The sequence below is a fragment of the Myotis daubentonii genome, chromosome 12, assembly GCF_963259705.1.
Source record: "Myotis daubentonii chromosome 12, mMyoDau2.1, whole genome shotgun sequence".
NCBI lineage: Eukaryota > Metazoa > Chordata > Mammalia > Chiroptera > Vespertilionidae > Myotis > Myotis daubentonii.
The window spans coordinates 57,743,664-57,759,694 of NC_081851.1; the positions used below are offsets into that span (position 1 = coordinate 57,743,664).

Below are 16,031 nucleotides of genomic sequence, written 5' to 3' on the forward strand. Positions count from 1 at the left end.
GGATTTAAGGAAGTAACCTTTTACATGTTTTTTTTCATGATTCTTGGGAAAAACATCATGATTTTATTATCCTGTATCATTATGCCTTCTAAAACAAAGGAGACAAATCTATCACTTGTAAGTGTTTGACATCTGGCTTTAAAATAAGACTGGCAAGGGGAGAGGAGAAAAAAAACAAACTAGACCTTAATACATTACCTGAGGAACGAAGAATTTTCTAGGAAGGCAAGCTTTCCAATTAGCTACACAAACATTTCATAACTTTATGATATGCCTCTCATTGAGAGTCAGTGTACTGCAGTGTAGGCAAAGGCACAGATGCCCAGTGTAAAGTGGGATCCTCAAGGTTGCCACCTCTTGCCTGGAAAATTGTGCATCTTCCTGTAATAAGCCGTCTGAATTCTGTCTAGCAGCATTGCCTAACTACGCTGGAGGACACCGTGTTTACCTTATGCATTTACAGGAAGTGAAGCAATACCTCTGTGCTGTCAGTTGAATCACAGAGGTAGGAATGTGGCTTTACCATCGGGAACAATAGAGATCATAAAACTGATTACCAGAAATATCAGTATTGTTTATTTCAAGCCATTAGTTCAAAGTGAACAAAGAAATGTTCTCTGTGAAAGGTTTTTCAGAGTGAAACCTGGTGACTTTTCCCACTTTTTAGCAAAACTCAAAGTATCAGATTGTTTCATTTATTTAAGAAGTCTTTTTTGAGACCTTTTAAAAAGTAACACATGTGCACTACAGAAATTTTGAAAATAAAGGAATGCATAAAAAAAGTACAAGTCACCTTTTAACTATCACACAGATGTAATCATTAGCATTCTGATGCATTTTCTTCCTCTTTTTCTATGTGTGTAGTATTCACATGTGTGTAGTATTCATATGCACATATGTATACATGAAAAACTGCATAAATATATGTAAATGCTTATTTATAGTTTTATTTGGGGGGAAATCTTTTTAACACTGGTTATAAAGGAATCTTCTTGTTTCAATTCAGTTTGTTTGCTTTACTAGAGAAAATAACTATAATGATCCATATATTTATTTAATATATCTAATATATCTATTTAATATATTGATTGTTATGTTTTCTTCCTTATGAAAACATAAGATACACCAAAACTGTAAATCAACATAATGAATGTGACGAAGTCTTCATTTTACAAAGCAGTTTATCACAGCATTCTCTGTTGAAGTCATTCAAAGGGTAATTTTCTTTTCTGAATGTGAAATATAGTTTGATTTACAGAAATCTTATTTGTACACATTTTCTGAGGAATATATCTTATCCAGTGACTACACCTGTACTCATGACAATTATTTTTTTCTGATAAGTTAAAGAGGAAAAAGCACAAGTAAAATGAACTTACTTTTAGTTTTATAGTATAGGAACATTTTCCAGGAAGAATTCATAATTTGTTTTTACAGATTCCTCAGTCTTTTGTATTGAGAACATACAAATTTCTTGGTCTTTACCACCTATTAGGCATTTTTAAAATACAGAGGAAATGTATTGTTGTAAACATATCAGCATTAAGCACACCTAGGTGTTGCTGATGATATATTAAGCATTAGAAAAAGAGGGATAAATAAGACATAATCATTATAATGGCTGTCTTATTGGGTATTTTCCATGTGTGCCTGGCATCATTTACATTGATTATCCCACTTAATGCTCAGAACAGCCCTGTGAGGTAGATTGTATTATTTTAATTCCCATTTTACAGATAAGGAAAACAAGGCTCAGAGGTGAAATAACTTTGTCAAAGGGCACACAACTATTATCCTTCGGACTCTAGAACCTGTGCTGTTATACGGGAAACTTTTGGGTGGTATAGGAATACAGAGAAGGTGCATCTTACCTACCTTATAGGGTTTTGGTCCCTTAGAGAGCTGGGGATATAGCCTAGGTGTTAAGGTTTTATTGAATGGTACAAACCCAAAGCAGCAAGAATGAAGGAAAAAGGGAAGCGAGGCAAGGAAAGAGGAAAGACATTACCAAGCAGGCCTGAACCTTGCAGGAAGACTGAGCTGATTGTATAGTCATGTGATATATCTTCTAGCCAGGCCATGTGAAACTTACCACCTCTTGGAACAGTCTCAGCTCCTGTCTCTTATTGGTCAAAGTTCACCCCTTGGGGCATTAACCCAACTTGGGCAGGTGTTAGCACAACCCTTGGTCAGCTGCTAGAGAAGCCAGATCCCATTCCCTCTGATGTAGCATCTCATCCGTGTCTGGACATGATTGACTGAGCCACGGCCTGTGTGGGTGTCGTTGGGACAGACCTGGAGTTGGGTACTGTGGCTCCCACATTGTTGGAAAACTCTGCACATTGTAGGGGAGTAATAGATCTGACTGATGTGCTTAAAAGTAGAGACTCAATTATAAGGTGGTAAAAGGGAAGAGGAAGAACAATCAGGAAGCTATCGTAATAGTTCTGCCAAGAGGTGATGGTGGCTCAGAATAAGGAAATATTAGTAAAGATGGTGACAACCGATAATCTCTTATATATTTTAGAGATGAAGCTAGTTTAGTTAAAAATTTAGGTAACAGAAAGTAACTTATCGGTGCACATATATGGAAACAGATTTTTCTGGGCAGTGTTTGGAAACAGGCATTACTGGGCATTCCCTTTTTTGTGTTCAGTGACTGTCGAACACTGAAGCTCTTCTCCCTGTATCCTCATTGCAGGGCAGGTAACGCCTCCTTCCAGCTTGCCCAGCATTCCACTGAGTAGCCACCTCAGGGTCCTTCTAAGACTCACATTGGGTTTTTATTTCTATCTGGTGTATCTTTCATTTGCTTCCCTCAGGCCAGTTCTGCTTCACATTTTGCAGTGGGTTTCAGAGGAAAAAGAGCCTTTCAGACCTTCCCGGTAGCCCTGCCACATGTCCTCTGTGCTCTATTGGCACCAGCGTCTCCAGGACCTGTGGTAGTTGTGAAGTTGCCACAAGGATGCCAGGCTGAGGGCTGTGTGGCGCTGAAACCCAGGTATACTCTACCTTTTAGGCTACATGCCTTGGCATGAAGCTTGATTAACTCACAGGAAGAGAACTTCTTTCCTAATTCACGCATAGTTGGTGTATGGGCTTGTGAAAGTGTAATATGTATAAATGACCATATCACATAGTGATTGCACACCGAAGGCTGATCCATGTTAATATTATTAAATGACGTTATGTGACTCGTGCTTCCAGCCTAATGAGGAGGTGCCCATTCACTTTGTAACACAGTCTCTAGGCACTCCTGTTTTCACACTCCTGCATTTGGCAGCCTTCGCCAGAAAGTTTGGTTTGGGGCAAGATGGAGTTTGTGATTCCTCAGAGGAGACGGGGTCCTAGGTGACCAATTCATCTTAAACCTATGATTCTTTAGAAACTAAATCAGTAGACTAGGTAAGAGATAATCAAGACCTCAGTTAGGCGATGTTTGATAGAGTTAACAGGACAGATTGGTTTGTTGTTTGGGGATATTAGGCAGGACACATAGTAGGGACTTCATTAATGTTTGTTGACTATTGAATGGATACTGGGGTCCAACCCCAGCAGGTCCAGGGGTCCGCAAAGGTGTGGACGGAGTCGGCGAAGAAGGAATGACACGGAGACAACGTTCAGTTGATCAGCAGCCTAGCCAGGATCTCTAGCCAGGATCTCCAGCCAAGTTCTGGTCTGGATCTCCAGCCAGGTTCTGTGTCCATGTTCTCTTGCTAGGTTCTCCAGCCAGGTTCCCCAGCCAGGTTTGGTCACCAGATTCTGTAGCCAGGTTCTTCAGCCAGGTTCTGGCTAGGTTCTCCAACCAAGTTCTGTAGCCAGGTCCTGTCCAGGATCTTTTGCCATGTTCTCTCCAGCGAAGTTCTTCTGTCTCTAGGTTCTGTCTAGGTTCTGTGTTAGGTTCTGTGTCTAGGTTCTGTCTTCTAAGTTCTGTCTTGTTACATCTGTATTTATACCAGTTGATTCCAATCCTATCAATCTCTATTCCAAAGGTTAGGGCATTTCTTATCTCCATTCCAGGGAGTAAAGATTATGTAGCTTAAGCATGATTGTTCGTAGTTAAAGTGATTAATTACCCGCCTGGCACTTAGTTAAGGGGTTTTATTCCCTCCCTAACTTCAGGGGAAAATCCCTACCTGGGGAAACAACCTTTCTCAGAGAGGTGACCTTGGTTAAAACACATAGTGCCAAGAAGGTGAGCAAACATATTAAGAACAGTATGCCATATATGCCAGGTCCCATGAAACAGCAAGGATGGACCGGCTCCTGGCAAATGGACACAGTGAATTCATTCAGTTTTAGGGTTTCATTGTAATTTTGGTATGAATTGTGCCAATGTATATGTAGTCCACTTCTAGAGTTACCAGGCATGAATTGAATCACTCTTGAACTTCTAGAGGAGAGGTTGCATACTGGTGGCTGATTGGTCAAATCTAGTCTGCAACTGTGTTTTATTTGGCTTCCATGATGGTTTTCCCCCCTTTAATTTGTTGCCAACATTTCAAAATAGTGAGATTTCACATAAAAATTGGGGTTTCTGGCTTCTCTTGAAAAAGGAAAAAATCTGGCAACACTGGGCTTACATGGCATCAACTCAGTTGAAGCTGAATAGTGACTTCATCAGACCAAGTCCTCTGCTGCTCCTCATAGCACTTGAGTTTATGACCCTGACTGCGGGGGGTTTTATAATCTATTTTCTAAATCTTACATTGTTACTTTTCATTACCTTTCTTATGTTGCTCTTGAAACGTGCCATATGGTTGAGACATCTATCTTACTGGAATATAAGTTCTGTGTTGACAGTAAGTTTATGTCTTCTAACTTTGAATATTCTCTGTGGTGCTGGTATATACACACGGTAGCAAAGTTACTACATATTTGTACATCTCTACTCTGATTTGGCAAGGTAATTGAAGAAGCCCAATCATTCAAAATATTTTTATAATATAGCAGAGCATTTTGATACATTGGTTTGGAAATAGATAATGCTCTATTATCATTTTGAAGAAATTCATATTTATTAATGATAGTTCTTTTCTCCTTATTTTTTTTAACTAGTTGTCTCAGATAATTTTATAGTTAAAATGACTATTAGGTTACTGGCATTGTGGCATTAGTAAACAAAATTTTGGATGTTAAATATTACCTTGGCCATATTAGTAATGTGGATTCTTCTTTTTTTTCTTTTTATTGCTTGAAGTATTACAAAGGGTATTACATATATCTCCTTTTCTTTCTTTCTTTCTTTCTTTTTTTTTTTTAAATACGGAATGCTTCACGAATTTGTGTGTCATCCTTGCACAGGGGCCATGCTAACCTTCTCTGTATTATTACAATTTTAGTATATGTGTTGCCTAAGTAAGCACTAATGTGGATTCTTTTAGTTAGACCTTATAAATATTCTCTCATGGTAAAGGATTACAGAAAGGATATGGAAAATTAATTGTTTCTTTAAAGAAGTGTTATGTGGTGTTACAAATACAAATAAATAATGAAAACAATTGGTAGTAATATAAGTATCAGAAAGAGCTATGTGTGTGCAAGTAGTTGGATTATAGAGTTCAGTTTAAGATGAAGTCATTGAGCCATTTACTGTAAAGTTATTTTAAATTATCTTATTTTTATGAACATAAACCATATTTTCTTTAGCCCTGCACTAGGCAATTGAGTAATGATTTTGAATGTCTAGTTTGAACATTGAAAGTGTTGGTTTCCTGCCATGAATCTTTCTTAACCCTTATTGTGTATTTCTTTTTACTTTAGGTGAGAAATTCATCCACACTTCTCTTCAGTACCTTGATCACAAGAATATTTGGAGTTAAAAGAGGAAAGGATGAACTTTTCAAAAAAAATACGTAAGTTCTGTCTAATGCTAAGTTTACTTTTAAAAACTATTTCCAGGCTAAAAGTAATTTTCAGAATTTTGCTTACTTTTATAGAATCATCTGGAGCATAAAACTATGAAAATACTATAGAAAATTAACCTACACTGCCAATTTCTAAGGTCTTGGGGAAAAATACCTGCTTTTTAATAAGTAGATTTTTTAAAGCAATGAAAATATAGCAAGGCAGCAGGGACTGAAATGTAGAACTTTTCTCAGTGCAACAGCTAGTTTTTTATTTTATTTCTTTGCATCTTCAGCTATTCCTGAAATGTCCTAAATTGCTTTTTCTTGATGTGTCATTGAATACTAGCTTGTGCAATATCTTTCTTTTATAGCTGGAACTTTAAATGTTTATGATACAGTCATCAGTAACATGTCCCAGATTAACTTTGCATTAAACTCTGTAACCAAGAGGAGCAGTTACAGATGTTGGCTACACAGAATAAACAATGCTTTTCACCTTTAGGACTTTCATGTTATCTTAATCCTCTAAGATGTTTTTTTTCTCAAGGTTTTTAACGTTTGGAAGGAAATCTACTGAAACACTTTGATAAGGGTAATTTTTAGATATGGTGCACAAGTTCTGTTTGTTGGTTTTTAAAGAGGAGAAGCTTTGGGTAGTTAGTTGTTTCTTTAGCATTTAGGTTAGTGGTAGTCTAGTGGCTTGCAGTTGTTAACACTAGATGTCGCTGCCGCTGCATATTTACTTTCTTCATTTAGGATCCAATTTGGTCCAGTGTTCTTTCTCTTGATCTAGAAATAAATCAGGCCCTATTTTTCTTCTACCTAAAGATGTTGATTATCACACTTTTAACTTAGGGTTTAAGCTTTTGTTTATTAAAACATATTTTCTTGTGATGGAACTAAGTCTTAGGAATTAGAACATATCATGAAATAATTTTATGATGTACTATTGGTAATTCTATTGAAACCTACTGTTAGTTTTTTTAAAAATAATTTATTGATCTTTTTTATTTATTTATTTTTTATTACTTAAAGTATTACAAAGGGTATTACATATGTGTCTTTTTTATTTTCCCCCACCCTTGAATTTTGTTGATTTTTTTATAGGGAGGAAGGGAGAGGGAAAGAGAGTTAGAAACATTGATGAGAGAGAAGCATTGACCAGCTGCCTCCTACACACCCCCTACTGGGGATGTGCCTGCAACCAAGGTACATGCCCTTGACTGGAATCGAACCTGGGACCCCTCAGTCCCCAGGCCGACGCTCTATCCAGTGAGCCAAACCAGCTAGGGCCCTACTGTTAGTTTTGAATTGTTATTTAAATTATTACTTATCACCCTATAAAATTCACTAAATATTTAAAAGGAAGGCAACTGGCTATAAGTATGAATCCCCTGAGTATATTCAGCAAATTCCAGAGATATTTTTTAGCCAAGTTGTATTTTTAAAATAATGATAACATTATTTTTTAAAAGGATGATTATAATTTTTACTATTTAGCTGGTTCCTAGAGAAATTCTTCCTGTCAGTAGTTTGAAATCACTAATATTTGTTTCTCTTTACTTAGCTTTGTTTATTTTGTTAATCTACAAAATTCCAAAACGTTTAAAACAATTTGGTCATATTATAAGGCCATGATAGTAGTATAAATAAAATATGATCTGAGATTATTAAACAAGTGACATTAATGTTTAAAAGAACTTGAAAATGAGAAAATTCTTTTCCCCCTTTTATGATGTGAGTGATTCTTGGTTGTGTAAATAAATTTGAGTCTGTACAAAAGAAAATGATCACGTTCATTTCATTTCAGTTGTATCTGAAGAGTGTTGGAAGAATAGAGCAGTGAAACCACTTTGTTTTGATCTTTTTGCCCAAGGCATGCTGATGGGAACCTCTATTATAAATTCATTACTCTTAACTAGGAAAGGTTACAAAATAGATAACTTTCCTAGAAAGAGGGAAATGGAATATTCATATAAAGTGAAATGGAATTAAGAAGTTAATTTTTTAAATATAATGAACATTTTTGGTAAGAGCCTAATTTAGTTCAACAAACTAACGATTGCTATACACTATTATGTATGCAAGGATTCTGTTCTGTTTAACCCTTAAAGAATATGTTTTTGGCAGCACCTGCTAGATTTGCTCTGCAAAACCTTTAGTGTCTTAAATTTGCTATTATTTGTAATGGTTCTTCTTGTTTTAGTTTGTTTAATTATGTCACTTTTTGTTGAAGTGTTTATATGCCTGTTCCCTACCGTATTAACTCCCTGAGGGGCAGAACCTTTTCCATCTTTTGTGTGTATGTATAATGGGCACTTTAAGAATGCTAGTAATAATAATGTCCTGTTGGTTGGTTACTCAACCATCGAATGACTAACTCGGCTGATGAGACCTCACAGGCAGTTAAGTCTACTTTCACAACCACAGATTGCTCTGTACACAGTCTTGCAAATGTGTGCTGTTGTCCAGCAGGGGACTGGACATAAAAAGAACATCTGCCTTTCCTATCTAGTGAAAAAAAAATCTCTAGGAGTAAACACACTTGGTTTCTAGGCATTTTGCTGCCACTGGAGATGACCTTAATAGACTCCCTTATCCACTTTGGACTTCAGTTTCTCCATCTATATAACCCAGGTAATAAGATCTGTGCTCTGTACTCATAGGGCTGTGATGAGAATAAAATAAATTATTAACAGTTCATTTTCTCTTAAAATATTGGAAGCCCTATGCAACTAGAGATATAATTTGCTTTCCCCCCCTCTATTACCACTTCTGTTATTGCACTCATTTCATTGTCTTGCAGTTACACAGCTTTCTGAGGACAAGGTCCGGATCTTATCCACTTCTGTATATCGGTGCCTAGGGTATTGTCTGGCAAATAATAGGCATACAGGAATACCTGCTTAATAAGTAAATCTCATTACTAGAGAAGAGATAAGAATTCTTGATTTTATTCCTGCCTTTTTTGCCATGTAGCCATGATAATCAGTGAAGATAAGTTAGTTAACAACCTCTCTGGGCCTTGATTTTTTTCCTCTAAGAGATTTGGACTATCCTGGATGGTTCTTATTTCTGTAAAACACTCAGTTAAGGCTTTATGTAATTGTTACTAGACTTGCTAGTTTGGTAAACTGCTGCTTTCCCAGTGCCTAGAACAGTAGCTGCCTTGTTGTAGGGACAAGAAGTTCCCTTTTCCTATATAAAGAAAGGAGCAGGGATTCTGCGTCCCTATCTTTAAGTATGCTGAGTGCACACAGAATGACTGAACTCTAGAGCGCATTGGTCTTGTTCTACATGTGTGCTTTGGATTATGAAGAATGAGAAAACCTACATTGCACAGGTTTGTTTTAAATGATGTTATTACATTTTAATTTTCTAAAGCTCCGTTCCTTTCTCTTTATTATCACCTAACTGACTTGGCCTGAACAATTAATAAAGATGATGTAGAATTGAACTTGCACAGCTCTGTGATCTGGGAGTGTGCTGGGCTTTCCCCAGTAGCCTCCATCTGTGGTGAGTGGGCTCACCTTAATAGATCCTCATTCCTTACAGGGCAGGAGCTACCCGTAAGCCAATGTGATCTTTAATTCCAATTCCAGGTCTTCCCTTTTGTCCCTTGTGTATTTACCTTCAACCATTATAGTCCTAGGTTAATGACAAATATCAATATGTAGCAATCGGAAGGCTTTATTTTAGACTTTGCCAAAGCTTCATACAGGAGCTCAGTGCGCAGTGTTCTATAGCTTTTGCCTTCTCTCTTCATTTTAAATCAGCCCGTCAGCCAATATGAATTTGTAAGCATGTGTTGTGAATTCATTATTGGCACGATAAAGGAGTACATGAGAAATATAAAACTTGCTCAAGGAGCTTACATTTCAGCCAGGGAAACAAAAATTGTTACTTAAAAAAAGGTACAAATAGAAGACAACATATAATAGCTGTACAATGTGCTGTGAGTAATGGATATATTATAAATTCATTAACAGGAATGATGAGGGAGCACTGGGAGGAAATAATGTTCTTATAATATTTGGAATGAGAAGATTTGGGGGTACATGGAAACATGTAGGTTAAAAAAGAGGAACAAAAGCATAATAATTTTCTGTATTGTTAAGTACAATGTCTTTTATCTTGCTAGAGAGAGCTTATATTCAAATAGGTATAGGTATGGAAGGTATAGGTATCTAATCTAGTTCAACTTCTGTTTTGTTGTTGTTTTTGATCTTCACCTGAGGGCATGTTTCTTGATTTTAGAGAGAGGAAGGGAGATAGAAACATCAATGTGAGAGAGAAACATCTATTGGTTGTCTCCCATAAGTACCCTGACTGGGGATCGAACCTATAACCTTTTGGTGTACGGGACAACGACGATCCAACCAACTGAGCCACCCAGCCAGGACTAGTCCAACCCTTGTTTATAGACAGATTTTGAAGCAATATCCAGACAGACTGGCTTCTCTTCTGTTCTTCATGTTTTCTAGGAAGAGAGAGATTCCACAGATTTTTGTGGTTACCCACTCCATTGTTTAGGGAAGAATTGGTTTCTCAAAACTAAAATAGAGAGCTATAGGGCAATTGGGTTTCTATATTTTAGAGAATGTAATTATTAGAGTTCAGAGTAGTTTTTTTGCTTTGAACTACATAGTAGTTTGTAGCAAGTGCCTATTTGGCCAAACTGAAAATCAAGAATTTTCTTTGAGTGTGGCCAGGATAATCTTAACATCCTCAGACCTAAAGGATTCTCATTTTTTCCATTTAACAAGCATTAATTAAGTTTTTACTCTGGGCCAAGCCCTTTGCTGTGCACTGGGATCCAAAGATGAATCAGACATGCTCTCAGCCCTAGGGAAACGGACGGTCTGATGAAGAATATGGCAGTTATCTGCTGTGTTGGAGCTCTGTTCCACTTATACAGAAGAAAGGGAGAAATTGTGAAGGGGGTAGCATATCCTTAGTGCCTCTTTGTGTGCTTGGCACATGCCAGACCCGTTATAGGTGTCCCTCATCACAGCCCTGTGGAGTGGAGAGTCGTCCTCATTTTACAGAGGTAAACTCAGATTTGAGATTGAGTTATTTGCCGAGGTCACACAGCCAGAAAGTGGCAGAGCTAGAACATAAATCCAGTTCCATCTGCAGAGCACCTGCGATTTGCACACAGCACTCACAGCCCCTCCTGAGCAGTGAGTCACCTTTTTAGAGTCTGGCTTTAGATTTTTATATTGTCCAACTCTGTGGGAAATGAGCCACTTCACCTAAAGTTTCACTGTGGATGAAAAATTTCCCATCTCCCACATGGCAGGTTGATTTTAGGAGGAAGGGGACCAATGGCTAAGTTTGTTTTGAAGTGACTTGAACACCCTTTCTGTGGATGGTGTGTTTTGTCCTAAGAATGTTCTCTTCCTCCATGAGGTTCTTTGTCTGAGGAGCAAAGAAAATATGTGGGAAGATCAGGTCACCAGGTTTCTAATGCCATACTAGAAAGCCAGGAAGGTAGAAATCTTAGTTTTTTTGCTTGGCATGTAAGGGATGAATTAAATTACTCCAATAGGATATGGGTGGAGGGGATATCAGTATGGCCAGTAAGACATTGACCTCTGTAAAATTCTTGTAGTTGATGGTAGTTTGGTGCTATGGGGAGAGGATTTTAGGAGTTTTGTGATAGTCCTTGTCAATGGTATAGTGTTTTCTAGGGTTAACCTAATGTTTTTCCAAGTCTTTGCTTATATTTTTCATTCATATCTTTAATAAAAATGATAATTGTGATTACTAGTTTTATGTTTGAGAGAATCTAAGAAGCCATCTAGTCCCATTCTCATTTTGCAGATGTGAAAATTGAGGTGCAGAAACATTGAGTGATTGTTTGAAGTCACATAGTTTGTGCTGGAAATAAATTTAATTAATGGTTCCTTTAGCTTACAGCAAGCTCAGTTAGCACATTTTTTTAATTAGCTGATTATTTATAAATGCAGTTTCTATTAGCAACAATACTAGTTTGGATTTGAATAATTTGAAATTAAGTTAAGAGCCCCAGTGTTTTGTATGATCTGGAGGTGTCATTCAATCATTTCCCGTAGTTGTTGATAGAACCTTCAATCTGGTTCTTTAGGCAGAGTAGATAATTGAGAATTTTTAGAGACTAAGAAGTAAAGTATAAGTCTTGTGTAACCCTTGTTAAGAGGTTCAATATATGAGTTAAGTCTATGCTGACACTTTGGCCTATTGGAGAGTTTCATATTTCAAGTTCATTCTTAGTTTCATGGATTGCAGGTAGGAAAACCACAAATAAAAATTTTAACCAAAAAGAATCTCTTAAAAAAAATATGTTCATGAACTTGAAGTGGGAATTAGTCATTGTGTCCTTAAATATTGACTCTAGCATGAACCAAGTATTCTTTGTTTCTAAGTACTGCTTCAGGCCATTGCCTTCTTTAATAACTAAGGCATTGTTGCTTTGGTTTGAGCATGTTCTATGGAATTTTGGCAGTGCACGTATCCTCTTTCTGCATCTTAGTAAAAGCATGAGTAAATATTTTTTCTCAGCTTTGGTATTTTTGTAGCTTACATTTTATATGAACCAGACTAATATAATGTAATACTAGGATTACATAATTTAAGACGTCAGGATTGCTTCACGGACTATGAGATAGTCTTCATTTATCAGGGGGTTTACAAGCTGTATTTGTTGCTCATTCAATACCTGTAGAGAAATACCACAGAGCTACTTTCCAAATGAGAAAATGAAGTCAAAGAGATTAAATCCAGTCAATGAAACAGTTTCTTTAGAACTTGGATAGTATTTCTTCTTTATTCAGAACTTGGTTCTTATAACTATTGATTTTAGTAATGTATAGCTTAGAAATTACAGAAATTTCCAATATTGTTACACACCAAACTTTTTTAAAAAAAATGTATTTTTTTGATTTCAGAGAGGAAGGGAGAGGGAGAGAGAGATAGAAGCATCAATGATGAGAGAGTATCATTGATTGGCTGCCTCCTGCATGCACCCCTAGTGGGGATTGAACCCACAACCCGAGCATGTGCCCTTGACCAGAATCGAACCTGGGACCTTCCAGTCTGCAGTCCAATGCTCTCTATCCACTGACCCAAACCAGCCAGGGCCAAACTTTTTTTTATAAAATATAATCAATAAGATTTTTCATCAAATACTTATGTACCTTGGCACTCTAATATGTACAAAAGTAGTTATGACATGGTCTTGGATTTGAAAGAGTTTATCACTTATTGAGAGATAAGACCAACATGTGAACCAGTTTAAGAAAACATGAGTATCAAACTCTCTAGTACTGTTTGGGAATATGGGGTCAGAGGAGGATGTGGTCAGGTTCTATGCAGAATCAGGGCTTAGTCTGGACTTGAAAGGACGGGCAGGATTTGGATAGGTAGAGAGTAGGGTGTTGCATATGAGATTATATAGCATGAACACAGATACAGAGATTGGAACACACATTTTATATGTCCGAGAAAGTCAGAAGATAAACTAGACTAGACAGAGAGGACATTGTGAAAACATTAATTCATTCATGTTCTTCCTAGGACAAGGATTCATTGACTACCTACTCTATGTAAGCGCTGAAATAGGTTCTGAGGCTATATCAGACATACCAAGGAGGCTAGTTTGGAGTTTACATTACATTAGGAATAGATTAGAAGTTTTTGTATTGGAGTATTCCATGATAAAAGCATTGTTTTAGGAATCTTATGAGAAATGATTGTATTCTGTGGCCCTGGCTGGTGAGATTGGAGGATGTGATGCAAGACCCTGGAAGAGACTTACTTGTGAATAACTTGTACTCTATAGATTGTTATAGCTTGGATCCAGGTTGGTGCAATTATTTCAGCATTTATTTATTTTTGTTAACTTCTAAATTGATTAGTGGCTATATTAAAGGGGAAAATGACTTATGTTTTAAGGATTATTAGTTTTCTCAATATTAAAAGATATTTACTGAAAAATAGACTCGAGTAAATTTCAGAAATATTGGATTAAAAATTATGACAACTTCTGAAAACATTTAATATGCTACATAGTGTATTTTGTGACTCTTTAAGAGTATGACAAATGCTCAATATCATGCGGTATTTCCCCAAATTACTTGATCATGGAAAATTTTCTTAAAGAACATCTATTACCATCTTTTGTTCCATCAGATGCAGCTTGGGGGGTACTGATTAAGGCATGTGAGAGGCATGTTTCCAATCCTTAGGAGCAGCACCATCTGTGAGAAGGGAAAATATTCATTTCAGATATATATTGGCAGCAACAGAAAGGCCTAGTTCTACTTGAAGTTAAATAGACTATAAATTATCCTAAGTTGTCAGAGAAAAATTTATAGGGGAATTGATTCATAGTAAGTTGATGACATCATCAAAGACCATCCTCGCACGTGCGCGCGCACACACACACACACACACACACACATATCTGGTAGGTAGTCAATAAATCTGAATCAATGAAAATTTTATTTTAGGTTTTAGGATATTTAAAGTGCCTCTTTAGGAGAATGCACTTTATATTCTACATTTGACTCTCCTACCATTTTGTTAACAGGGGTTGTGGAACTTTTCTTCTGCCAAGGGCCACTTGGATGTTTGTAGCATCATTCACGGGCCATACAAAATATTCAACTTACTAGTAAAAATTAGCCTGTTATACTTGGTCAAACATTTAGTTAACTCACCCATAATGCCTTGGCATGGCCAGACAAAATTGTTTTGCCAGCCTTATATGGCCTGCAGGCTGGGCATTCCCCACCCCTGTGTTAGAAGAAGATAATGTTCTCATTCCCAAAGCCTTGATTATTGATATGGGGGAAATAGGGCCTACAACATTGTTGATGAACTGATCACTAAGGTCAGCACCAAACCCATTAGACTAGGATGTGTGTGTGTGTGTGTGTGTTTTGGGAGGGCAGATAGGAAGAGGGCAATGGAATGGTAACCAGCTTTGAAATATAGGTAAGGCTTTAAGATCCACTAGTATGGCTGAGTTCTGCACCTTTGAACTGTATATAAGAGTTGTTAGTGACTTAAGCAGCATTCTTTATTGTCTCTCATCTCCCAAATAAGGGCTCCATTTGTTAGTATTTAAACAGAGGCTTGAGCCCTAGCTGGTTTGGCTCAGTGCAGTGGTTCTCAACCTTCTGGCCCTCTAAATACAGTTCTTCATGTTGTGACCCAACCATAAAATTATTTTTGTTGCTACTTTAAAAGTGTAATGTTGCTACTGTTGTGAATCGTAATGTAAATATCTGATATGCAGGATGGTCTTAGGCGACCCCTGTGAAAGGGTCGTTCGACCACCAAAGGGGTCACGACCCACAGGTTGAGAACCGCTGGAGAGTGTTGGCCTGCAGATTCAAGGGTCCCAGGTTCTATTCCGGTCAAGGGCACATGCCTGGGTTGCAGGCTCAATCCCCAGTGGGGGGCATGCAGGAGGCAGCTAGTCAATGAGTCTCATCATTGATGTTTCTCTCTCTCTCTCCCTCTTCCTTCTTCTATGTAATCAATTAAAAATATATTTAAAAAATAATAAAAATAAACAGAGGCTTGAAATAATTCAGACTTGTAGTAGTTAGGATACTTTTGGCTACAGAAGTAACAGAAGACCCAAATCAAATTTTAAACAATAAGGAAAAGTAATTATTTTACATATAACCAACAAGTTTTATGGGGAATTGATTCATATTAAGTTGATGACATTATAAAAAAAACAAGTTCTTTTCATTTTTCTACTTTCCCTCCTTGATTTGGTGGCATTAGCCCCAAGCAAGCTTTCCTCATGGTTACAAAATGGCTGCAGTTCTAGCCATCACATCTAGATGCAACAGAGTCAAAGCATAATTTCCAGTGGCCTTATGCATCTCTATTTCTTTTTAAGAGTAATAACACCACCTCCTGTATATGTTTCCATGCTTTTAACTCCACACCCTACTTTCCTTCACATCTTTTTGGCTAGAGTGAACCCCTTAGCATGCCTCAGCTTATCCCTGATGAGGGAAATGGATCTACCAAGTTCTGAATGAAGAAGAAATACTATCTTGGACTAATCAGGATTCTCCATTTGGTCTGGGGTTGGTGCTCCCCCTCCCTGAAGCATAATCACAGAGGGGTGAATACCCAACTAAAGTCAAATACTGTTAAAGGGAAGGATGAGATGGG

The 16,031-nt window shown here is 37.2% G+C and overlaps 1 protein-coding gene and 1 non-coding gene across 5 annotated transcripts in view; one reads left to right on the forward strand and one right to left on the reverse strand.

The window, feature by feature from the left end:
• THADA (THADA armadillo repeat containing) overlaps positions 1 to 16,031 on the forward strand; it is a 297,259-nt gene that overhangs the window by 79,694 nt on the left and 201,534 nt on the right. For all 4 annotated transcript variants that reach the window (XM_059659977.1, XM_059659980.1, XM_059659979.1 and 1 more), the window contains exon 26: positions 5,764 to 5,855. In XM_059659977.1, coding sequence (XP_059515960.1) covers positions 5,764 to 5,855 — 92 coding nt within the window. The remainder of the gene's footprint in view (positions 1 to 5,763; positions 5,856 to 16,031) is intronic.
• On the reverse strand, positions 5,260 to 5,366 carry LOC132213971 (U6 spliceosomal RNA). Its single transcript, XR_009448085.1, has one exon. It is a non-coding gene; the product is annotated as a U6 spliceosomal RNA (small nuclear RNA).